This window comes from Ilyonectria robusta (assembly GCF_021365365.1).
Source record: "Ilyonectria robusta strain PMI_751 chromosome Unknown BGZ61scaffold_27, whole genome shotgun sequence".
NCBI classification, from domain to species: Eukaryota; Fungi; Ascomycota; class Sordariomycetes; order Hypocreales; family Nectriaceae; genus Ilyonectria; species Ilyonectria robusta.
Window position 1 is genome coordinate 319,733 of NW_025764461.1, and position 21,348 is coordinate 341,080.

The window sequence follows — 21,348 nt, forward strand, 5'->3', positions numbered from 1 at the left end:
TCATGCTGTTCGAGGTTATGAGGCGACAGACTTCCTGCATCTGTCTGGCGGGCCTGGGTACGTGGTTATTGTCAAAATATTACTTGAGGATGGCATTGGCACCTCTGCAGCTAAGAGAAACCAATTGAGATAGCAAGAGCGAAGACTGTGCGTTGGAAATGTTTGGTCTTTCGGGATACAAGGGATATTAGAATCTCTGCTTCTACAAGAAGGATCCCACAGCGGACTGTCTTGAAAAGGAAGTTCCGCCTAGCGTCTGGGCTATTGGTTCAACCCAATTTGCCAGCCTCAAAGATCACAGGGGAGTATTTTGGGACCCAGATATAGGCCGTCTACCTTCACCAGCGGGCGCATGCATCAGCATACCCAATTTACAGTACTTTTGATCCATTTTTGCCGTAACACTTTGGAAGCCACTTGGTCAGATGATGCCGGTAGTGGTATTCGTGATATCTTGTCTATTTGCTTGTTTCTAGTGTCTCTAGCTAAGCCTTAGCCTTCCTTACTATTACAGACGATTGCCGCAAGAGTCTCCATCAATCTGCCTCTAGGTGCGTTTCAGTCTCTCCAGTCCGTCCCACTCACACATTATCTTCGCCCAATCAATCAATCCCACCGAGGAAAGAATCAGGATTCCGCCCTAGTTCTCGCAGTGTCTAGCGGTGCAACAAGGCGGTAGGAGGAAGTGACAAAAGTGTCTTGTCTCATGCTGAGGGACACCACATACGCATGCATACACGAAGGCCGCGCGTCAAGACGTCTATTTATCTTCACCATCATTGGCTGCCTTAAACTAATTCCCTGTTCCTGACACAGAAATCTGCAAAAGCCGTCAGCACCAGCCCGGCATCCTGCGCGGTGCGCGGAAAGCCTTGGGGCGTCATACTCTACCCACTACATCCTGTTATTGATCAACCGGCCTCGTATGGCACTTGCCGTGACTGCAGAAGCTTGGGAACTGAGTATCGACGTCTTATATCAATTTAGCTAGCTCACACGATGGACGAATGATAACCAAGTGTGCTTGAACCGTCGGGCAGTGATTGTATTTTCGCCTCTGCATTGTAAACGCGGACCAAATGCATACTATTGTTATCGTATACCGCCCCCTCTCTGCCTTGTCGCCTTGCTGAGCGGTTGATGCGCTGTCATTCAGCCCAACTCCGCATCAAAGACGCCACCTCGCCAAATCCATAGCCTTCCATCCACTCATTTTGGTCAGGCTGTCCACCCGCATAGCTCCTTGCATATTAGGCAGACAACAGGTTCTACAATGTGCAATTGTTTCAATCATTCCGCCTTGATTCCGCCTCTGTTCTCGTATAGCATGCACATACCCATCTCACTCGAGGGGTATTTATTTTGATGAGACTGCTGGATGCCGATGGATTCGCACATCTCTTCTCACACATTAATCACTTTGCCTTACCAAGACCTATCCAATCGACATGGATCCTCTCTCTCTTGCTGCTAGTGTTGCAGGATTAGTCTCCCTCGCCGACCTTGTGTTTCGAACAGCCACAAAGTACTGGAAGGAGGTCAAAGACTCGCGCAAAGACGTCGACGAGTTGCTGAGCGAGGTGAAAGGTGTATCCATCCTTTTGCACGACTTGAGCCTCGTTGCATTCAGCCTTGAAATTGACCCTTCTCAGGATGGAGGTCGCTCTGAGCGCTCATCTCACCTGAAGTTGCATCATTTGCATGAATGCCAGAAATTGCTGCGGCAGCTTGAACAGAGTCTCAACGATGCGAAGAAAAAATTCAACTCGCCATCCAGCCTTAACCGGCTTCAAAGTCGCTTAAAGTGGCCATTTTCTTCAGGCGAGATGAGCCAGATTGTCCAGTCGATCCAACGCCATAAGCAGGCGATCAACGTCGCTCTGACAGCAGACTCCGTCACTCAGCTCAAAGTCAGCCTATCTATCCAAGAGGATACCAGTACTCGAGTCAAGGATTTACAAACAACCACAAAAAGAATCCTGGAGATCCAGACACGAATAGTATTGGATGACAAGAAACGCCGCGTTTTGGATTTCTTTACCAAATGCAATCCCCAATCAGAGTTTGAGATGAGCAAGAAGCTGCGTCATCCTCTGACAGGCCTTTGGCTCACTGAGGGTGCTGATTTTCAGGAATGGTTTTCTACCCAGAAATCCAGGATTTGGTTGACTGGTATTCCTGGAGGTGGAAAGTCAGTGCTTGCAGGTGCAATCATTACCGAATGCCTGACTCGAACCCAGGCAACTCCAGGTGTCGCTGTGGCATACTTCTTTTGCACTTACAGAGACAAAAACACACACAAGCCTTCCAACATCCTGTCATCTATAGCTGTGCAACTGGCTCGCCAAGATGAAACCGCGTATCAAGTTCTGGAACAGGCCTACGACGACCTAGAGTCGAGCCATTTCCTCTCTAGAGAACCGACAGAGGATATGTTAGTGGAGACATTGGACAAAATGTGCGCATTGTTTAACCAAGTTTACTTGGTTGTTGATGGACTCGATGAGTGTGGAGTTCAAGTCGAAAATACAATCCGGAAGTTGTTGTCTCTTGTCAACCAAAATGACAGTCAGATAATCAACACAGCATTCCTGAGCCGAGACGAGCTTCCAATCCGAGAGAAGCTGGAATTTACATTTGATTATGTTGAAATTGAGGCTCATACCGAGGATCTTCAGCTATATGTCGCCGCCGAACTTGAAGAACGGATCAGCTCAAAGAGACTGAGACTCCGCGACATAACGCTCAAAGATCGAATAATGGCACAGCTCGTTAGTGGAGCCAAGGGAATGTAAGTTCTGATGACACACCTGACCTTGCTTCTTTAACATTTCTTTACTAACGCCGTAACCAAGGTTCCGATGGGTTGCGTGTCAGCTAGACCATATTTGTGAACTCCCAACCGACAAAGCACGACGTAATGCACTAGACAGACTACCACCAACGCTTCCCGCCACATACGAGCGTATTCTCTTGAGGGTGGAGGCATGTGCCGAGGAAGTAAGAGTGCTGGTGCAGAGGTGTCTCCTGCTCCTAGCTTCTTCACAGAACCTGAGCACCCGAGCGATATGCGAAGCAGTGTCTATTTCACATGATTGTGACACTCTCGACGACGATGACATCATAGACGAAAATGAGATCTTGCGATGGTGCGGCAGTCTTGTGCGAAAGTCTAGCGGTGGCCACAGGATCGAATTCGCGCATTTCACTGTGAAGGAGTTCCTTCAAGACAGTTGTTCCAAAGACCTCACACTGAGTTTCTATGCTGTCTCCGACGAGAAGATTTACAAACTCCTCAGCTCTATTTGTTTACGTTACATGACTCTTGAGGATTATGACCACCTACCTGAGGCAACTGAGAACGAAATCCGAAACATCCTGGCAAGGGAGAAATCGCGCCCATTCTACAGGCATGCCGCAAAGTTCTGGCCACGTTATGTTCGCCGACAATCCACCGAATGTGAGGGGGCTACGCTTCAATACCTCTTCGACTTATTCCAGACACATAAGACAAAGAAGTTTTGTTTGTGGGCGATAGAGTTCATACGCCACACTACCTTTTGGCGCAGTCGAGATTTTGGACGTAATCCCAAAATAGCGATTTGGGTTATTTCTTCTGTTCTAAGGCCAGACTTTACTCCTCTTCATATGGCAGCCGCTTTGGGACTTCCCGATCTCTGCACTCACTTATTGGAACGAGGCGCCAAGATGAATTTGAGAGGTGAATTTGGCACCCCACTGCACTGCGCCATTAGCTATGCTTTCATGTTCTCTAATGAGAAGACGTATGATAAGAAGTATGGTGATTGCGATATATTGGGGATCGCATTTCTATACCATGGGGATCCAAACCCATCGCGACGACGAACAGTCCAGGTACTCTTGAGTGCTGGGGCAAATGTCAACTTGCAACTACCGGCGCGTTTCCAGAGCTTAACCACTCTGTCCCTATCGGTCCTCTCGTCTACGTATGGAGAGGACCCTGAGGTTGTTGCTGATCTCATCAGTGCCGAAATTGGCGTTGAGGAAGAAGACTTAGAGCATTTTTCCCTATACTACACTTATTCGAAAAATAGACTCATGGGGGATGGCAAGCCCAAGTTCAATGATGGTCAAGCAATCGCACACCTTCTCCAGGGTCTTGGAAACCACCAGGGAATGAATACTTCTCGGTCACGATTATACGATATGACTCTGGATTTCAGCAAGTCCATGGGACTAGACCCAAGATGCTTGGATGTTCCCAGTAATGATGCCACAGATAACGAAGTTCGCGCATTCCTGGATACGGTAATCAGAAGTAACGATGTGCTGAAACTAGAACAATTCGTCCAAGATGGTAGATCAGAGCTATTGAAACGACTCAAGCTCGATTCCATATGGGCACCAATTCACTTAGCCATCTTTCGCGGATCTCTGGATGTCCTAACCACCTTGATGGAAGTAGGATGCGATCCGAACGATGTCGGTTATGGAGGTCAAACACCCGTACAGCTTTGCTGCAGCAATAAGGATGAGGACGTCCTGCGAGTTCTCTTGAAACATGGCGGCTCCACTGTATTGCCAGACAAGAATAATGAAACAATATGGCATACAGCATCGGCAAATAACTCATGCCGGATAATCAAAGTTCTTGTTGAACAGGACGAAAGAGATCAAGGGTTACAAATGGAGTCAGACGAACATGGAACCCCAATCTGCACTGCAATTGCTCACGAACAAGAAGAGGCTGCTCTTCTTCTTCTGCCACATTGTAACACGAAGGAATTTTGGAAAAGCAAAAAGCCAATATATCGGCAAGCAGCAGAGCTAGGCTCTACAACTGTCCTGAAGAAACTACTGGACATCGGTATCGATTTGGACAGATTTGATGACAAGATGGGAAATCCTTTGCATTTTCTTGCAGCTGAGTCAAGTTCTGAATTTGTCAGGCTTCTCAAAGAAGTCTTCTCCATCGACCAGCGACGTCGAGATGATTCGAGAACCCCATTCGAGTTGACCACACTTCGGGCAATTGAGACAGAAGCTGTGCCATCCCCTGATGCACTGACCGCGCTGTTACCCGAAACCCTTACGCCGGCATACGCAAGCACAATCTGGAAATTTTTATGTTGCGATGCCATTTCAAGCACTCTAGATGCCAATACCGTACCAACCTGGCTCAGTCACCTGTTTTCAGCTCTCATCGAACAGGGTATTATTAACTCATGGGAGGAGGGCACAAATACGACAGCAATGGCTCCATTCGCTTCCAATCTCGTTGACCATGGTTTTAAAAGGGGTTCGTTGGTTGAAGCATTGCGGCAACAAAATGGGTTCGCACGAGAAGATGGGTCCACACAAAAAGACGCGATCGCCTTGGACCGCCTTGACTCCTGGGAATTGATCTCTGGGATTTTGATGCAAATTGCAAAGAAGTCAAAACTTAATGAAGAAGCATTGAGTGAGCCCAACATGAATCAACTGCTAAGTCTATCTATCATTCATGATGATGGTGAAATGATAGAATTCTTGGTGAGAAATGGTGTCGACATTCACTCAAAGGTTGACCATGTATCACCTTTTGAACTTGCCTGCTTTGCTTGCATAGAGCTGAGTGATGAGAATTTCGACTTTCTCGTAACAAACTCCACAGCGGATCACATTTCTCGGGGCAATGAAGCTCTCGGTGGCCATGGCCCTCTTCACTTCACTGCAGGCAGTCTGCGTGTCAAAGGCTCCGTATCGAAATTGAACCGATTGCTCCAATTCAATGCCGATTGCAATCTACCGATAGATGATACTTGGGGTAGTCCACTCGTGTATCATATTGCCTGTCAGTCCGTCGATACGGCGAGGATGCTTCTCGACGCTGGCGCTGACCCATGGCTTGCAACGTCGTTTGGAGCCAACGCACCGCTGATGGCAATTTCCAGGAACTGCCCTGGTCTCTTGGAGATCATTGTAAAACTTCCCCAAGAAGAGGTCTCTTCTCGGCACTGGATACATCAATGGAGTCAATGTTCTAATCGAGAACCTGGTGGACATGGACCAAGCAGATCTACACAATCGTACAGCCCTTCACGCTGCAGCTTCCGCAGGGTCGGTTGAAATGACCAAATCACTCCTACGTGCGGGCGCTTCTTCCAACATTGTGGATATGTTCGGCTACACCCCTCTCATGTTTGCTTGTGTTGGAAGACGCTGGGAAGTTGCTCAAGTGCTCATTAACAATGGTGCATCAGTCACGACCCGCGATGTAATTGGACAAGATAGCTTGTCTCAAATTACCATTTACAAAGGAAATCTTGCCAGCTTGCAAGTCTTCGATCTACTTCTTGATGCGGGGGTGGATATACACCGGGTAGACACATCCGGGTTGTCTACTACGAACTACTTACTCTCAAATGAGTCTCAACTTTACCTTCGGTCATTGCTCAACCGAGATGTCAACTTATTACAGCCCATGCGGGTTCAATGGCCCGACTCCTGTTGGATCGTTGCATCCCAATCGCCACCTGCCCGCCTCATCGCAATAACAAAGAGTTTGAGACTTCTTAGTCGCTACCTCAGCACGGAAGAGTTAATGCATCTTGGCGATCTCCGAACGCCATGGAAACACAACTTACTATGCCAGGCTGCCTGCCGAGGGTTGGTCGAAGCGATCCAGAACTTCCTTGCGATTGGAGCCGATATTGAACAACGATGTCATGATCACGGCACTGCACTGGACGCTGCCATGTTGAATGGACGGCTTGAAGCGATCAAAGTCCTCGTCCGTGCTGGCGCCAGGATTCCCTCCACGGTTGGTGGACTACTTGACAGACTATCCAAGCAGAAACGCCAGGTCCCTAAAACGTGCGAGTCGATTCTGTATTGGCTCTCTGTGGTGCGCTACCTGGAACAGCCAAAGCTCGCGTATGAGGCTTTTGATCGAGGGACGGCAGATATCAAGAATTGGACAGGGGTACGTACTGGGGAAGTGGTTCTAAAGTGGCAATGGCAGAAAGGTCGACAGGAGTGTTTGCTGGAGTATGCGAAGAGACGACGGGAAATAGCATGTGGACTAAGGGGGAAAGTCGTTGAAGTAATCGGGTTGCGGTAGAGAGAGCAGTTGAACCAATCGAATTCATTTTGTCATAGTTTCAACATTCGCGTAATTAATTGCCCAGATGCATGTCGGTTATCCGCTGGAGGCTCTTCTTCTAGGAAGCTAACATGTCAAGCCAATGTCGTTATCAGTGATGAGTGAGCCGAAATGCATCTAGGCTGCACTATCAGGTCGTGAGAGAAAGCATAAAAACTCAATAACTAAACTCCAGCAAATTGAGCAGATCGTCGTACCTAAAGCCTCACTGCCTTGAGCCACCATCCTAAGTTTATTGTGAGCGGCGTCTAAGTACTCGCGGCCGGATTGAAAAGGGACGAGATAATGGTCGTGTGCACGTAAGCCAGGCTAAGCATTACGGTAACTCAGGAACCCAAGCGCAGATACAACATGGTGACTGCCCGTAGGTAAGATGAATGAAGCGTAGTTCTGAGCTGCAAGGTTACCATAAAATGTTCTATTATTTTCATACTATCATGTCTATGACTTTTGAGCCGCGTTGCCCTTCAACTTGCCGACCAAGCCTGCAATCTTGCCCTTGAGACCTGAACTCGCTCCCTCATTCGCGCCCACGAATCTCCTCACCAGAATATTGTATAGGCCTCCAAACGCCAGCGCAATCGCCGTCGACGTGAAGATGATGACGTTGTAGGGCATGCTGAAATCGGGCGTGGGCAGGTACAGCAGCAAGCTCGTGGTGCGAAGGTTCATCTTCTTGGGCTCCAGCGTCGTGATGACGGCGGCCGCCACGTCGAAGCCGCGGTTGGCGTCGGGCGGGTACTCAGTGTACCGCAGGATGGCCTTCTCGAAGTCGTAGGTGAGGAAGACGGTGCAGTGCGGGGGGATGCGCATGAGGAGCTCGAGCTGGGTTCCGCGGGAGCGGTCGAGGGCGGGGCGGTAGTAGATCTCCTTGATGAGGTCGGTGGAGTTGTCGGCCGAGGTCGAGCTGGAGATGCGGGCGGAGAGGGTGTGGAGGTAGATGCGCATGAACCACGGTAGAGAATCCATGTAGACAAACTCGACGTCGGTGTCGCTGGGGTTGCTGAGAATGGCCTGGACACCGCCGTGTTCCTGGCCATGGCCCGTGAAACTACGCTCAGCGTAGAGCAGCGGGGTCTCGGGCGCGACGAGCAACTGAGACTCCTCATTTACCTCAGGCTTGGTGAGGACCAGGTTGAATTCGGTGTTGGGATCAATACGGTAGCATCGTGAGTTGCCGTCGGGAGCCTTGATCTCGTGGGCGCCCTGGCTAGAGAAGATATCGCGTGAACCAGGGACCTGTACGCAGACAGGCGGCACATCAGGGCCAGTTAGGGGACAGGCTCCCTTCATGGGTCGGCCGAAGATTTGGGATAGTGTCCAGTCTTGGCCGTCGAGATGGTCGGCGGGGAAACAGGTGTCGTGGGAGTGGTATGGCTTGGAGGTATCGCAAAGAAGGTCCTGGCCTGGCGGGGGTCGCGGGATAGGGTTGTCTATGAAACATGTGTGAGTGGCTTCAGCTTCATCTAGAGCCGGATTCAGATCATACCTCGGGGTCGCTTGGAGCGGTTCACATCAAGAACCATATCAACAGTTTCCTCCATCTCGAGAACGCAGTGGCCTTCGACATCACACTTGGGACGCACGTCGATGGCCATGCTCTGGTACGAAGCATCGAACAGCTTGTGTCCATCCAGCAAACTAGCAATGCCGGCCTTGCCCTTGCACGGTAGCAATTTCAAGAACGGCGTCAGGTTCTCTGTGCAGACAACCTCATGGGGTAGAACTCCGTGGAGCAATCGCGTATTGGCGAGCGTTGTGTTCGGGTGGTCGCCTTCGGGCTGGAAGGACATGACAGGTCGAATGGTCCTCGTCTCGTCGATGAAGTTGAGACTGGCGCAGAACAGACCAGAAAGCGCATTCGTCAGCGTCAACCACTTCTCATCGGCCTCTTCGTCAGTCTCAGCATCCAGCCACGCCCACAGCTCGACGCCGGTGCCGCCCTCGCGCGTGCCATCCCACGGACGGGCGCCCCAGCGCTCGGCGTCCCAGCGACCGAGGGTGAAGCGCAGGTGCAGCTCGCGGGTGCCGGCGTACTGCAGGATCTGGCCGAGCGAGCGCGGGAACAGGCGGAAGTTGTGCGCCTCGAAGTCCTCGATGGAGGTGCTGGCGCGGAAGTTGAAGCTGGCGAGGAGCGCGGATAGGGGCAGCGGACGCAGCGTCAGCTGCTCGTGGTAGTCGGAGTCGGAAGCGGCGGCGAGGCCAAGCCCGTGGGCAATGGCCAGGAAGAGGAACGCCAGAAACTGGCGCATCATGGCGGCGGAAGGAAAAAAAGAGGCTGCGAGATGGGTGTGAGATCCGGCTGGATTTCACATCTCACCAAGGCCGTGCCGGAGATCGTTTGGGGAAGCTGTACTAGCACGATCTGGCTACTGGATACGTACCCTGCATAGAGGAGCATCGCGGCGCGCCGGGTCCAGCTTCGGGCGGTGGGCGGCGGCAGAAATATATCCATGCTTCGCGACTGCGGGCGACAATACTCCTTCACATGGCGGCCGAGCCTCGAATTCAAGCCCCGCCAGTCTCGATTCCTTTCCCTCCGCAACTCGACACACACGCACTCCACCATGGCCGCCGAACAGAGGAAGCTGCTCGAGCAGCTCATGGGCGCGTCGTCGTCGTCGCGCGCCGCCCAGCTCTCCATGACGGACCCGAAAGTCTGCCGGTCGTACCTCGCCGGCACCTGTCCGCACGACCTCTTCACCAACACCAAGCAGGACATCGGCCCGTGTCCCAAGGTGCACTCCGAGGGCATCAAGGCCGAGTACGAGGCGCTGGGCGACCGCGAGAAGCAAAAGTACGGCTTCGAGTACGACTACATGCGCGACCTGCAAAAGTACATTGACGAGTGCAACCGCCGCATCGACGCTGCGCAGCGGAGGTTGGAGAAGACGCCTGACGAGATTCGTCAAACCAATGTTCTGGTATGGAACCGCTCCTTGCCTACTCTTGTTTCGCCCCGTTACTAACAATACGCACAGCTCAAGGGCATCTCCGAACTCTCCTCGTCCATCAGCAACGGCCTCCTCGAAGTCGAGATCCTCGGCTCCATGTCCGAAGTCTCGCGCGCCCAGGACGAGCTCTTCCGCGTGCGCCAGGCCTCGCAGGCCAAGCTCGACCGCGAGAAGGAGCTCAAGGCCCTCTCCGACACGTCCGGTCCCTCGGGCCACCAGAAGCTGCAGGTCTGCGACGTCTGCGGCGCCTACCTCAGCCGGCTCGACAACGACCGCCGCCTCGCCGACCACTTCTACGGCAAGATGCACCTGGGCTACGCGCAGATGCGCAAGACATACGAGGCCTTCCCCAAGGAGATGAAGGGCCGCCCGCGCCCGGCCATGGACGACGACGGCTCTGGCATGGGAGGCCACCGCGGACCTAGAGGGCCCGGGGGGTACAGGGGCGGCAGAGGCGGCAGGGGATATCGCGGCGGGTGGTAATTGCGATTTCCCGCGCGAGGGCATGGAAAGAAACTCTTGTCTGGTTCCGCATCGGCATTTTGGACGGCGTTAGGGCGCTTTTTGTAACACGCAAACTCTGGCAATTCAGCGTGGTGATCGGGATGGATGGCCAAACTTTGGGGGAAATACCCTTTTTTTTCTTAAAAAAAACTAGACAGGCCCGAGAGGTCGGGTAGCAATTAAAAGAAAGAGGACTCGTCAATCTCGCTTTGGGTTTACTGTCTATGCTATGCTGGCCTAATACAATTTCCCAACCGTAGGCTCGTCCCGTGCGATGAATATATTTAACCCCTAGAGCGTGCTTCGCATTACATCCTTCTCTTGTGTATACTGAGCCGGGCACCGAAGTTCGATCCTCGCCTTGTTCCTCTGCGTCCTCAGCAGGTCTGGTATCACGCCTTGTTCTTCTGGATCTCGTCAAAGGCCTCCATCTCGTCGTCCCACTTGCCGACGTTGGGCGGCGACAACGGCGGCGGCGGTGGGAGCGCCACGACAACCTCGGGCTTCGGCGGCACGTTGACGTCGGGCTTCTTCACGCCCTCGGTCGGCAGCGCGGGGAAGTCGTCGGCGGCGGGGATCGCCTGCTTGGCCGGGACCTGGCTGTTGGGGCCGCCCTCGTGGCCGCCTCGTCCTCCGCGACCTCCCCTGCCGCCGCGACCTCGGCCGCCTCGCCCCCGTCCTCGGTGCCGCTCGTCCAGGAATCGATCCACGTCGTGCTCTTCTCCTTCCTTAGAGGCGTAGCGACTGGCACCAAGCCCACCGCCGCTCTTAGAGCCCCTGATGCCGCCATTGGCGCCTCTGAATCCTCGTCTGGCCTCCTCCTCTTCCTGGGCCTCCTTGCCCTCGTCCCAGCCGCCCTCCTTGTTGCCCATCGCCTTCAGCTTCCTCTCCCTGTTTTTGGCTCGCTCATCCTCCATCTTCTTGCGGTCCTCGTCGCCTCGTCGCCGCCGCTCAGCCTCCTCGGCGCGTCGCTTGCGCGCCTCCTGCATGCCGCGGGCATACGCTTCGGCGTGGTCCTTCTCGTCCTGCTCGGCCTTCTCGAACTTACGCGCCTTCTCCGCCGACAGCAGCTTCATCTGCTCCATCTTGGCGGCCAGCTCCGTGTCCGTCAGCTTCTGGCGCGGGTTGGCGCCGGACCCGAGGCGCGAGTTTGGGTTGGCGGCCGTGTTCTGGGCCGCATGGCTGGTCTTCTCGCGGGGCGCCGTGGGAGCATTGGGCGGCGCGTTGGAGGGTTGTTGCTGCGGTTGGCGGGGAGGCTTCGGGCTCGGGGCGGGCTTGACGGCGGGCTTGTCGACGGGCTTCTCGGCGGGTTTATCGGCGAATCGGGACGACGAGAGCGTCTTAGGCGGCGGTAATGAGCTCTTGGTCGGCGCGGGCTTTTCCACAGCTACAGGCTCCTGTACGGGGGCTGGCAACTCTGGTTCAAGCGCCGGCTGAGGTGCTGGCACCAGGGTGGCGACAGCGGGAGTGACGACGGTCTCGCTCTCGACGGGCTCGAAGTCGTCGTAGAAGAGGTCATCGTCGGTGCGGCCTCCAAACTGGTCATCCATGGCGGGCAGCAGGTTCTGGGAGCAGGTTCAAGCCGATAATATATAGCAATTAATCGCCAGCAAGCGAGCCAAGGTATATCATGCAGCAATATCGTATTCAGAGGGCCGCAGGCAGAGAGGTTGACGCCGAAGAGCCGGTGGCAATGCTCGTCGATGGAGCTTCTTGCAAGGTGCTTCTTGCAAGGTGCTTCTTGCAAGGTACCTACACCGATACCCCGCCACAGTCATTTGCGGTCATGGGGCAGCGCGTACCTGGAAGTGGGGGAGAGGTACAGAGCCTGGGGCGGTGGCGGTGGCGGGTGGTGGCTGGAGCCCGCGGCTAATACTCGGGCGAGTTGGCCTGCTGCTGCCACAGTGTGAGTTGCGCCTCGTACATCTACGCTAGGTTGATCGTCGGTGAGTCTCGGTGAGCATCCCACAATTCAGCCTAGCACAACTTGACACTGGATAACTTGCTCGTCAAGGAGTTGGTCCAATATGTTTCATTAGGGTATTGAACTATTTGGGGGGTTGAAAGGGCAAGTATCGCTCAGAGAGAATCTATCGTCCCATCAAGTCCCGACCGACTCCCCCCATCTTAATCACTCTTCTCCTCTGCCCACCCGCAGCTCACTCAGTCTCTCCATCACCACCCTCCTCAGCTCATCCTCGCTCCGCACAAACGGCGCCTTGAACTTCCTACAGACCGCCTCCACGTAGCCCTTCTTACAGTACCCGTCCAGCGCGCACGCAATCAGCTTCCCCGTCCGCGAAGCCATGCCCATCTCGGCCAAGCTGACGGGCGCGGCCGTGACGCCATGGAACAGCACCACGATGATGTCGGCCGTGTCCTGCATGTCGAGCTCCCACTGGATCTGGTCCGCCCAGCGCGTGTCGGAGAAGTCCTCTCGCCATGTCGCGTCCCAGTCGTCGCGTTTCGGGTCGAAGATGGTGACGGCCTGGTCGGCGAGTCCTTTGTTCAGCGCCTCCCGCCAATCGGGTTCCCCCGTGTCGCTGGCGGTCCCTCCGAGGAAGATGGACAGGCGATGCGTCTGCTGCGGCCGCGCAGGGGCTCTGATAACTTGCGCTTGGGACGCCATTGATTGAATTTTCGTTTGGTGATTTTTGTTTTGTTTGCGCTGTTTGAATGAAAAGGCACACAATGCTGTTCTTTTATGGTGCGAGAGCGAAGCTGCTGTCAGAGGTCTCCGAGCTGAAAGCCTGAAGTCTGCCTTCTCACACGAGGCACATTTAGCCAGCCAAGCCACTAACATCCTAATTGGCCAAGCATACCAACAAAAAGCCAAGTATGGTAGTGATTCGGTCATGCCGCATCAGACAGTCATCTTTCCCATTTCTAGTCAGCCTCTTACTAAATCATTGGCTTTATCCATTTCCACTCAGCTTGCACTTGTTAGGCAGTCTCTTGGCCCGTGGTCTTTTTGATGTATCTCAACTGTGCCTTTTGATCCCGTGATATTGTAAACATGCACTCCAACCAGCTGACTATTGTTTGCTGTATCTATTTACCTCTGTCACCGCCGTGTGCTCCAATCAGCTGACAACATAAGTCAATTCACAAATACGCACAATAGCAAAATGACATTGAATCATGGCCACAATGCTGGTGGGAAAACGGGGAGCTATTGCAACGTCTAAAACAACAATGCGCAAACAATACGCACTCTGTCACAATTTCCTTCAATCACTGCTTCGCAAACTTCAAAGTTCAGGTCTGTGACTCGCCGTTGTCCTGGTCTCTGGTTGAGCCGAGATGAGGATTTAATCATGTCATCCATTCCCTCCAGACCACCAACCAACTCAGATCTATCCACTACCCAGGCTTCCCAGCAGCGATCATGCCCAAATCAATGAAAACCTGGCAAGTAAAGGCGATTAAAAACGGCCGACGGCCACTACCAGAGGAACCAGGTCAGCGTCCATGGATACCAGAGAAACCCGAGGACACACCATGTCATCCCCCCGAGGCATCTTTGGCCAAGGCCGTAGCCGCGGTACGTCTACTCTAGAGCTCTCCCCTGCATCCTGTGCCTGACATATCTAATCTCCATGACCAGCCTGCTCAAAGACTTGCTACGAACGGCTCCAAGGGCTCTCCCTGGACAGACCAAGAAGTTGCCCTTCTGGTCAATCTCAAGCATCAAAATTTTGGATGGGTGTGTATACAGGTAAGTTTTAATCCCCAGTGACGGGTTTTCGAAATTTCAATCACTAACCACGCACTCCTCTCCAGCGCTATTTTCCCAACCGACCCATCGACGGTATCAAGCAGAAGTGGTTCAAGCAGGCCCAGCTAGCGCGAAAGACCATGTCGAATTAGAACAAATACACAGAAAGCCCCAGCTGGAAAAGGATCACAACGCCGAAGCCCAGCCCTAGCCTAAGCACCCCTTCACTATTTTACATCTTTAATAAACCGATATCTAAGATTTAGTGTATTAAATTGCCTGCCGCGTAGCCGAAGTGACTGGTACTTGTGTGCGAGTAGCAATGCTCAGAAAATATTACGTTATTTATTCATCTAATAGGCAATCAAGAATGAAACAAATATGTTCATTGTCAATTTAAGCTAATAATTTATATGCTCCTTGGTCGCAGGATCTGGGGGGGTTTTTTTTTTAAAAAAAACCGTGTTTGCGAGCTTCCGGTTATGGCTAATCGGTGTTTGGCATTTCACCCTCCTGGGTCACATCTTGTTGACCACACTACGTTAGGGACTAAACGCCATCAAAATTCCCCGAGACCTTCCTTCTGACACTGACAATAAGTTCGTCTCTCCAACTTGGTAATCAGCGCAAGCCGGCTGCGTTGGGCGGGTCACACCCTCGACGTCACCTAGCCCTCTCCTTACCCTATAGCCTCGACGACAAGCGCTCGGGTATTCATGAGAAACCCTACCTCACAAATTATGTCAATGAATTCAAGGATGAAAAATAGCAAGACTAGCGCCTCTATGAAGAGATGTTCGCCAGTAGAAAATAGCTGTGATAAAGGAGGTTAGGATGAATAAAGCCGCAAGTTAGGTTAGAAATCCACCTTTCTTGCCTACGTATTCGACGTGATGCTTTTTCTCACCGATACGGCTTGCATGTAACCCCTTGCAATATTATATCTACTCTTGCCTTCAGGGTGCAAGTCGTGTTTGGCAAGCTTTTCCAGGCCTCGGCTTTCCATTCTTCAGTGATTTTAGATTTCCTCCCAAAGCATCTATGTCAGCGACGTAGGTGGCATACCAAGACCCGCCCTAACTTAGGGCGTCAAAAATAGGGCGAATGATTTCATGCCGTCACTACGGACGACCTCACGGGGAACGCTAGATTGCTTCCAATTGACGAATTTACCAAGGGGAAGGCCAACTAGAAACACCACTACTCACGGATATCAGCGGAGGTGTTGTTAATAAAAGGATCGATGTATACTCTCCATCCTAATTGTCTCCTTAGAATCTTTTTATGCATTAGTCATCGATCTGCGTCACACTTCCAGCCAATTGGGGAGTGTATAGTCAAGTTTACTTGGACAAATCAACAGCCTAAGCTCGCTGAGGTAATGTCAGTAAGGCTGTGCTTGTAAGATCATGCTTTGAGTCTCTGCCTAATACACTCCTTTGAGTCAGATCCCTCTGTATCCGACTTCTTAAAAATAAATATCAGTTACTCTCTCCCACTCTATGAACCTCACTCAGATTTGTCAGAGAAAATGACACTAGACAAGACCATCTACCAAAGCGTCCAGACGGGCCGATGGACAGACCATAATGCACACAGTGGGTGCCTATTTTGCTAGTCTCATTGATGCTATAGTTCAACACTAACGTTATGCTATGTTCTCTTCAGGAACGCGATGGTTGATGGATGACTACCATGCGGCTTTATTGACATCTCTCATTGCCGTCTGGCTCTCGTTCGCGTGGAAAAGCGTTTTTCGCATTGCTAAATACTTTATCGTCATCTCGCTACGGCAGATTCCCGCCAACTTGGACGTTCGAGAGAATCAAGAGGGACGACCTCTCCTCTCAACCCGTGATAGCGAAACTGGAACAACAACGCCTCAGAATGTCACCGAGGTTCTTGAAAGATCTGATGGAGGTGCCAAGTTGATAAAAAATATCGAAAAGTACGTCAGCCAAAGACGAAGCCGCCACAAAACGGTATCGATCGTATTCGGCCTAGTCTTCTTCGCAATGTTTCTCGGCTGGGTCATCTTGGGCATCTACTCCGCCATGATCAAAACCGACAATGCAGCTTTGTGGGCTTCTGACCACTGCGGCATCTTCTTGTTTGATGCAGACCACGCCGGCGAAGGAGCTGCTACTCGCGCCGACGTTCGGGGCCGGAACAAGGAATCGCGAGCTGGGGAGTACGCCAAGAGCTGCTACCAGCTCCCGGAGGATTCAATACTTCAAACCAAAGACTGCGGCTTCTTCTATCAGCCTTTTATTCCATTCACTAACAAGACTACCTACGAATGCCCATTCCGGGACCCCAAGATTTGCGCACCAGACGCTCAAGCCATCACCTTCGACACTGGACTTGTGGACGCCAGTCGCATAGGTGTCAACGACCCGATCACCTACAAGTTCAGTCGATCTACAACGTGTGTTCCTCTGAACAATGACTACCCGTACGTACAGAGAGAGGATATAAATGGTACTCCAACTTTTACCTATCACTACGGAGAGATTGTCGATGATGATGGTAGCACAAATTATACTTTTTCCAGTGCTGGAGATCCTTTCGACATGTTGGCACCCGCGTACAACGTCAGGTAAGCCAACTGGAGAAGACCGATTATTACTCACTGCGAATTTGTTCTAATGGGAACACTTCAGCGCGTACGCGACTTCATGGTATCCCGAATACGACTATTGGAAGCCAAGGCCGGAACTCACTCCACCTGAGAACAGTACTCTCACTTTGTTGTTCATCTCCGCCCTTCATATCTTATATCTCGACTCGAGCTCCGATCCCATCTTTGGCGCTGACGAAAAGTATGTCTTTGAGGGAGAGCCAAGGCCCTGGTGGTATAAGTCTGATCCACGATCTGGAGTCCTTGCCTGCATCGATTACCACCAGCTTTGCAGCCCCGATGGCAAAAGCTGTTGGTCCGTCAAAGAGCGTCGTGAGAACCTTCCTCCTGGATATTGGCTTATGAGACTTTCAATGGAGACAGCCTCGAGCATCTATGACTCCATTTTGGGACGTCTTGGCTCCGCTCTCATTGCTCAAGAGAGAGTCTCCCAGTCTACCTCGGCTGGTCTTGGCTATGACCATTGGAAGCTCGAGGCTGCTCGACTCTTCGCGACGTCCTTGGCCCGAATCCAATTTGACGCTTGGAGCATTGCCAGCGGGGAAGACAGAAGAGAGGAAGGCTTCGTCGACGAAACTCCAGATGAAGCGGGGGATTTGTGCGGCCTTTTCAAGTTTAAGACCGTTGGGTATGAGAACATCGACGTTCTTTGGCTTGTCATCCTTTCGCTGCTGTCCCCCTTGCTCTGGATTCTCAGTCAGGAAGTACGAGATATCCGGGACAGACGGAATTGGGCTTGGGCCTTTATGAAGGATCTCTATTCAGGACAGCGTGAGAATGGACAACAAGACGAAGAGAGAAACTCAGAGGTTGAGAACAATCCTTGGACTGAAGATGAAGAGCGACCCCATCTGGCATCAGAGAACCAACCAGGACAACAAGAAGCAGGTGATGACATAGGGGAGGATCGTTTGGGTGGTCCAGATGACGACATTTTGGTTGTCTACTTTATCATTCGCCGCACATGGACTTTTCTGCGCACCTTCTTCAGTTGCATTGTGGATGTCGTCAAGTCAATATGGCAAGGTCTCCTAAAGCTGCGAGGCGATTAGAATGAATCGAGTTTGGGGCTAGATGAAAACCTTGTGAATCATGATCGAGAACATAAAAGGGTAAAGGCGAAATATAATTTTGGGTATCTGATATAAAATTGTTCTTGATTCCTCATTATTTGTCGTTGACCGATCGCGCAAACTTCCTTCAAGATGCAGTCCCTTTTTTACCGCATTCCCAATAATTTACAATGAATAGCCTTAGATTCCCCATAACTCAGCGCCTCGATTCCTTCCCTGAAATTTTGACCCTTATCAGCCTATTATTTGTTGAAATTATGACGAGCCAAGGCACTCACCTAGAATAGTTTCTCTTGAGTCGTACCTCAGCATCACCACGCCAACTCCCGAGACCACCATATATGCAGTATTTCTCTAAGCATACGCTGGGCGGTTGAATCGGTCTTGATTGTGATTAAGCCGGCGTCGATTCCTAGCTAATCGCCGCCGATAATCTTCATCATCCTGCTCGACTTCAATCGGGCTGCACGAAATAAGTTCATGGGAGCAATTCAATACGAGAAGGGCACTGTTACCGATTCACTACCGTGTAAAACGCGTTTTCGTCTTGGATGGAAGGGAGATCATTAGATACTTGGTCGGTGGAAATTTCTTCTGCTTGGTAATAGCTAGGTTGATATGCTTAGGGATTTGCACTGGTAGGTTGAATTGCGTTGGCGTAGTGGTATTGATACTCGTGGGTATTTGGATCAGTAATTTGAGTCGAGTTGACATAGCCATAGGGATATCCAGGGATATTTTGGTTGGTAGGTGGAGCTGAGCTACTATAGTAATCTTGATGCCTGTGGGTATTTGGATCGGCAGGTTGAGTCGAGTTGGCATAACCATAAGGATATCCAAGAATATTTGGGTTGCTAGGTGGAGCTGAGCTACCGTGGATATGTTGATACCCGTGCAGAGTTGAATCGACAGGTCGAGTCGAGTTGGCATGGCCATAATCAGGGGTGACATCTGGGTAGACTTGGTAGTTATCGCCGGCTTCGTTCTCGGCCTCAGCCTCGTGCCCGCGGTAAGTTTCGTGATTTTTCCCAGATTGTGACGTTGAAAGAAAGCTTGAAAGAATTAGCTAGACACCCTGTGTATTACGTAGCCATGGCATAGAAAGTAAGTTACCAGTTATTTGACGAGTCATGCCCGGCAGAGGATGAAGGTTCTGAATAAAAGGCGTCGGTGTCTTCGTCTGGCCAGCTACCGTATGAATGTGTTATTTCGTCGGGAGCTTCATCAACACCAACATACATATCCTCAGGATCGGCGACCGTATGTCTAGTACGGTTAGGTCGGTGAGTATGACTACGCGACTGTGATGGGCGGACTGCTTTTCTCCGTTTCTCTGGTTTCCATCGAGCTGAATCGGCCTTCAACCTGTCGATGTGCTCGTTCGTTAGGCTGCTGTAGGCTGTGATCTTGTAGATCTTGATGCTGCGGCCGAACGGATCTAATTGCCTATCACGGTGGACTTCGGTAACATCATAATCGATATCGTCCCTTGGGATAGAAAACTCTTGATGCAAGGGGTTTGTTGAGGGAGGGGTAGAATAACTGGGATAAGCCATGTTGAGGGTAAGGGCCAATTTTAGGTCGTGATGCTCTATTAGCCAGAATGCTGAGTCATTCTATCGACAGGATTATAGTTCGAGGTGCCATATATGCGCACTCGACACACCAATTAAGTACAGTGTAGGGTACTCGCCTATGCTTGACGTCACTATGCCCCTGGCTGATCACAAGGCGGAGAGCTTGACGGTCGGACGAGCAAGGCTCTGTGTGGGTGCAGTTATCGGAGGGCTTTCTAAAGAGGCCAGGGATGGTTACTCGAGAATAACGCCGATCTCCACCAAAAGGAAATCAGCAGGAAAACTAGCAAGCATCATATCGAGAAATGAGGGATTTTTGACTGGGAATCGGAGAAGAGGCGGTGATCTGACAAAAGGCAGTGGTGGTTCGCGACCAATACCTCTTTCGTCTGATATGTCTTGCTTGAGGCGCTGTGGCTTATGCATATATGCTGACATAATGGATCTTATTTGCACCAGGGGCGGTGCGGCCCTTATTTGCATCGCCACATTGCCCCTTGATTTCGGCCTGATGAGGTTCTGGGAATGAGAGATATGAACCGACTTGACCAGCAAGGTTATAGAGAGGAAGGTCGTCTTGAGGCTCCTCTGCACAAATTTGGTTAGTCCAAGATAGCTGTGCGACTGCTTAGTCACCCAGGACGGCGGCTAAAACAACTGACGAGCCAATCAGATCATTTACCGTTGATGGCACTCCATGTTCATCTTATTCCTTCTCATATCTCCATCCTCAATCTCAACGGTTCCTCATATTCTCGCACTCGTTAGATCAGGGCGAACGGCCCCCTTGCCATGTCTCTCAGCGCTCAATCCTCCAACCCGGACGAGTATCTCAACCTAAACTCGGCTGAGAACGGGGACGAGGAAGCACTGCGGACATCGTTGGAGAATGATGACGGCCCCCCTGGCATGTCTCTTACCGCTCAATTCTCCAACCCAGACGAGTCTCTCATCCTAGACTCGGCGGAGAACGGAGACGAGGAAACAGTGCGGACATTGTTGGAGAAGAATGACGGCCTCGTCTGGACAAAGGCTCCAAACACGGGCAACACACCACTCCATCTGGCTGCTGGCCACAACTACGAGGGGCTAGTGCTCCTACTGCTCGAAAGGGGAGCCAACCCGGAAGCAGCCAACAAGGAAGGCTGGAAGCCTTTGGCCGTCGCGGCGAGGAATGGCCCCTCGTTTCTACCGATTGCTCAGCTTCTACTCGAGTATGGAGCCAACGTTGAGTCGAAGAATGGCCGCCTCAGACAATCTGCTCTTCACCTCTGCGCTGAGACGGGTTTTTGCGAGTTGGCTCGGATTCTGCTGGATCACGGAGCGCAAGTGGACATCAGGGACTCGCATTCTCAGACACCGCTATTCAAGGCTGTTGCTGCGGGAAAGCTGGACATGATCAAACTGTTACTGGAATACGGAGCGATAAAGGATATCCAAAATGACCAAGGTGTTTCGCCAGAGGTTCTTGCAGCTGAGAATGAAGACATCTTGAGACTTCTCCGGACTCCTCAGCTTCTTCATGGACCGAGAATATCAGACCAGGGACGGACGCCCAGGACAGGAAAGGCGCAGACACTGATTGCCAAGATTCCTCCACCTTTCGATGATCATGCCAAGATGAGGGCTTGTTACGCCTTCAAGGCTACGGTGGTCGACTTTCATCTTGGTGAGTTGGAGCAGCGCATACAGAAAACTGTTCCTCTTTACCAGGTCATTTACGGAGAGGGGGCAAACTCCATTATGAAGACAGCC

At 51.7% G+C, this 21,348-nt stretch overlaps 8 protein-coding genes across 8 annotated transcripts; 4 read left to right on the plus strand and 4 right to left on the minus strand.

Annotated features, from left to right (window-relative positions):
- Positions 1-1,448: 1,448 nt before the first annotated feature.
- Positions 1,449-7,084, plus strand: BGZ61DRAFT_558693 (ankyrin repeat-containing domain protein; the record flags this gene model as incomplete). The annotated part of the gene is made up of 3 exons (XM_046255729.1): positions 1,449-2,791; positions 2,856-6,019; positions 6,057-7,084. The coding sequence occupies 3 exons, from the start codon at positions 1,449-1,451 to the stop codon at positions 7,082-7,084; spliced, it is 5,535 nt and encodes a 1,844-aa protein (XP_046097930.1).
- Positions 7,085-7,487: 403 nt separating this feature from the next.
- Positions 7,488-9,485, minus strand: BGZ61DRAFT_400584 (GPI transamidase component PIG-T). Its single transcript, XM_046243035.1, has 2 exons — positions 8,616-9,485; positions 7,488-8,559 (listed from the first exon to the last, which is right to left on the minus strand). The coding sequence occupies exons 1-2, from the start codon at positions 9,379-9,381 to the stop codon at positions 7,568-7,570; spliced, it is 1,758 nt and encodes a 585-aa protein (XP_046097931.1). The 5' UTR covers positions 9,382-9,485; the 3' UTR covers positions 7,488-7,567.
- A 137-nt stretch (positions 9,486-9,622) lies between these two features.
- On the plus strand, positions 9,623-10,775 carry BGZ61DRAFT_430382 (uncharacterized protein). The gene is made up of 2 exons (XM_046243808.1): positions 9,623-10,050; positions 10,108-10,775. The coding sequence occupies exons 1-2, from the start codon at positions 9,694-9,696 to the stop codon at positions 10,561-10,563; spliced, it is 813 nt and encodes a 270-aa protein (XP_046097932.1). The 5' UTR covers positions 9,623-9,693; the 3' UTR covers positions 10,564-10,775.
- Positions 10,776-12,318, minus strand: BGZ61DRAFT_461414 (uncharacterized protein). Its single transcript, XM_046247160.1, has one exon. The coding sequence runs from the start codon at positions 12,132-12,134 to the stop codon at positions 10,977-10,979; it is 1,158 nt and encodes a 385-aa protein (XP_046097933.1). The 5' UTR covers positions 12,135-12,318; the 3' UTR covers positions 10,776-10,976.
- A 252-nt stretch (positions 12,319-12,570) lies between these two features.
- On the minus strand, positions 12,571-13,479 carry BGZ61DRAFT_461415 (uncharacterized protein). The gene has a single exon (XM_046247161.1). The coding sequence runs from the start codon at positions 13,439-13,441 to the stop codon at positions 12,716-12,718; it is 726 nt and encodes a 241-aa protein (XP_046097934.1). The 5' UTR covers positions 13,442-13,479; the 3' UTR covers positions 12,571-12,715.
- A 493-nt stretch (positions 13,480-13,972) lies between these two features.
- On the plus strand, positions 13,973-14,454 carry BGZ61DRAFT_538172 (uncharacterized protein; the record flags this gene model as incomplete). Its single annotated transcript, XM_046254624.1, has 3 exons — positions 13,973-14,128; positions 14,192-14,302; positions 14,368-14,454. 3 exons carry the CDS (start codon positions 13,973-13,975, stop codon positions 14,452-14,454), a joined length of 354 nt encoding a protein of 117 aa, XP_046097935.1.
- Positions 14,455-15,957: 1,503 nt separating this feature from the next.
- On the plus strand, positions 15,958-17,995 carry BGZ61DRAFT_592717 (uncharacterized protein; the record flags this gene model as incomplete). Its single annotated transcript, XM_046256745.1, has 2 exons — positions 15,958-16,901; positions 16,966-17,995. The coding sequence occupies 2 exons, from the start codon at positions 15,958-15,960 to the stop codon at positions 17,993-17,995; spliced, it is 1,974 nt and encodes a 657-aa protein (XP_046097936.1).
- Positions 17,996-18,552: 557 nt separating this feature from the next.
- BGZ61DRAFT_522282 (uncharacterized protein) lies at positions 18,553-19,572 on the minus strand (the record flags this gene model as incomplete). The annotated part of the gene is made up of 2 exons (XM_046252541.1): positions 18,553-19,068; positions 19,130-19,572. 2 exons carry the CDS (start codon positions 19,570-19,572, stop codon positions 18,639-18,641), a joined length of 873 nt encoding a protein of 290 aa, XP_046097937.1. The 3' UTR covers positions 18,553-18,638.
- Between the last annotated feature and the right edge of the window lie 1,776 nt (positions 19,573-21,348).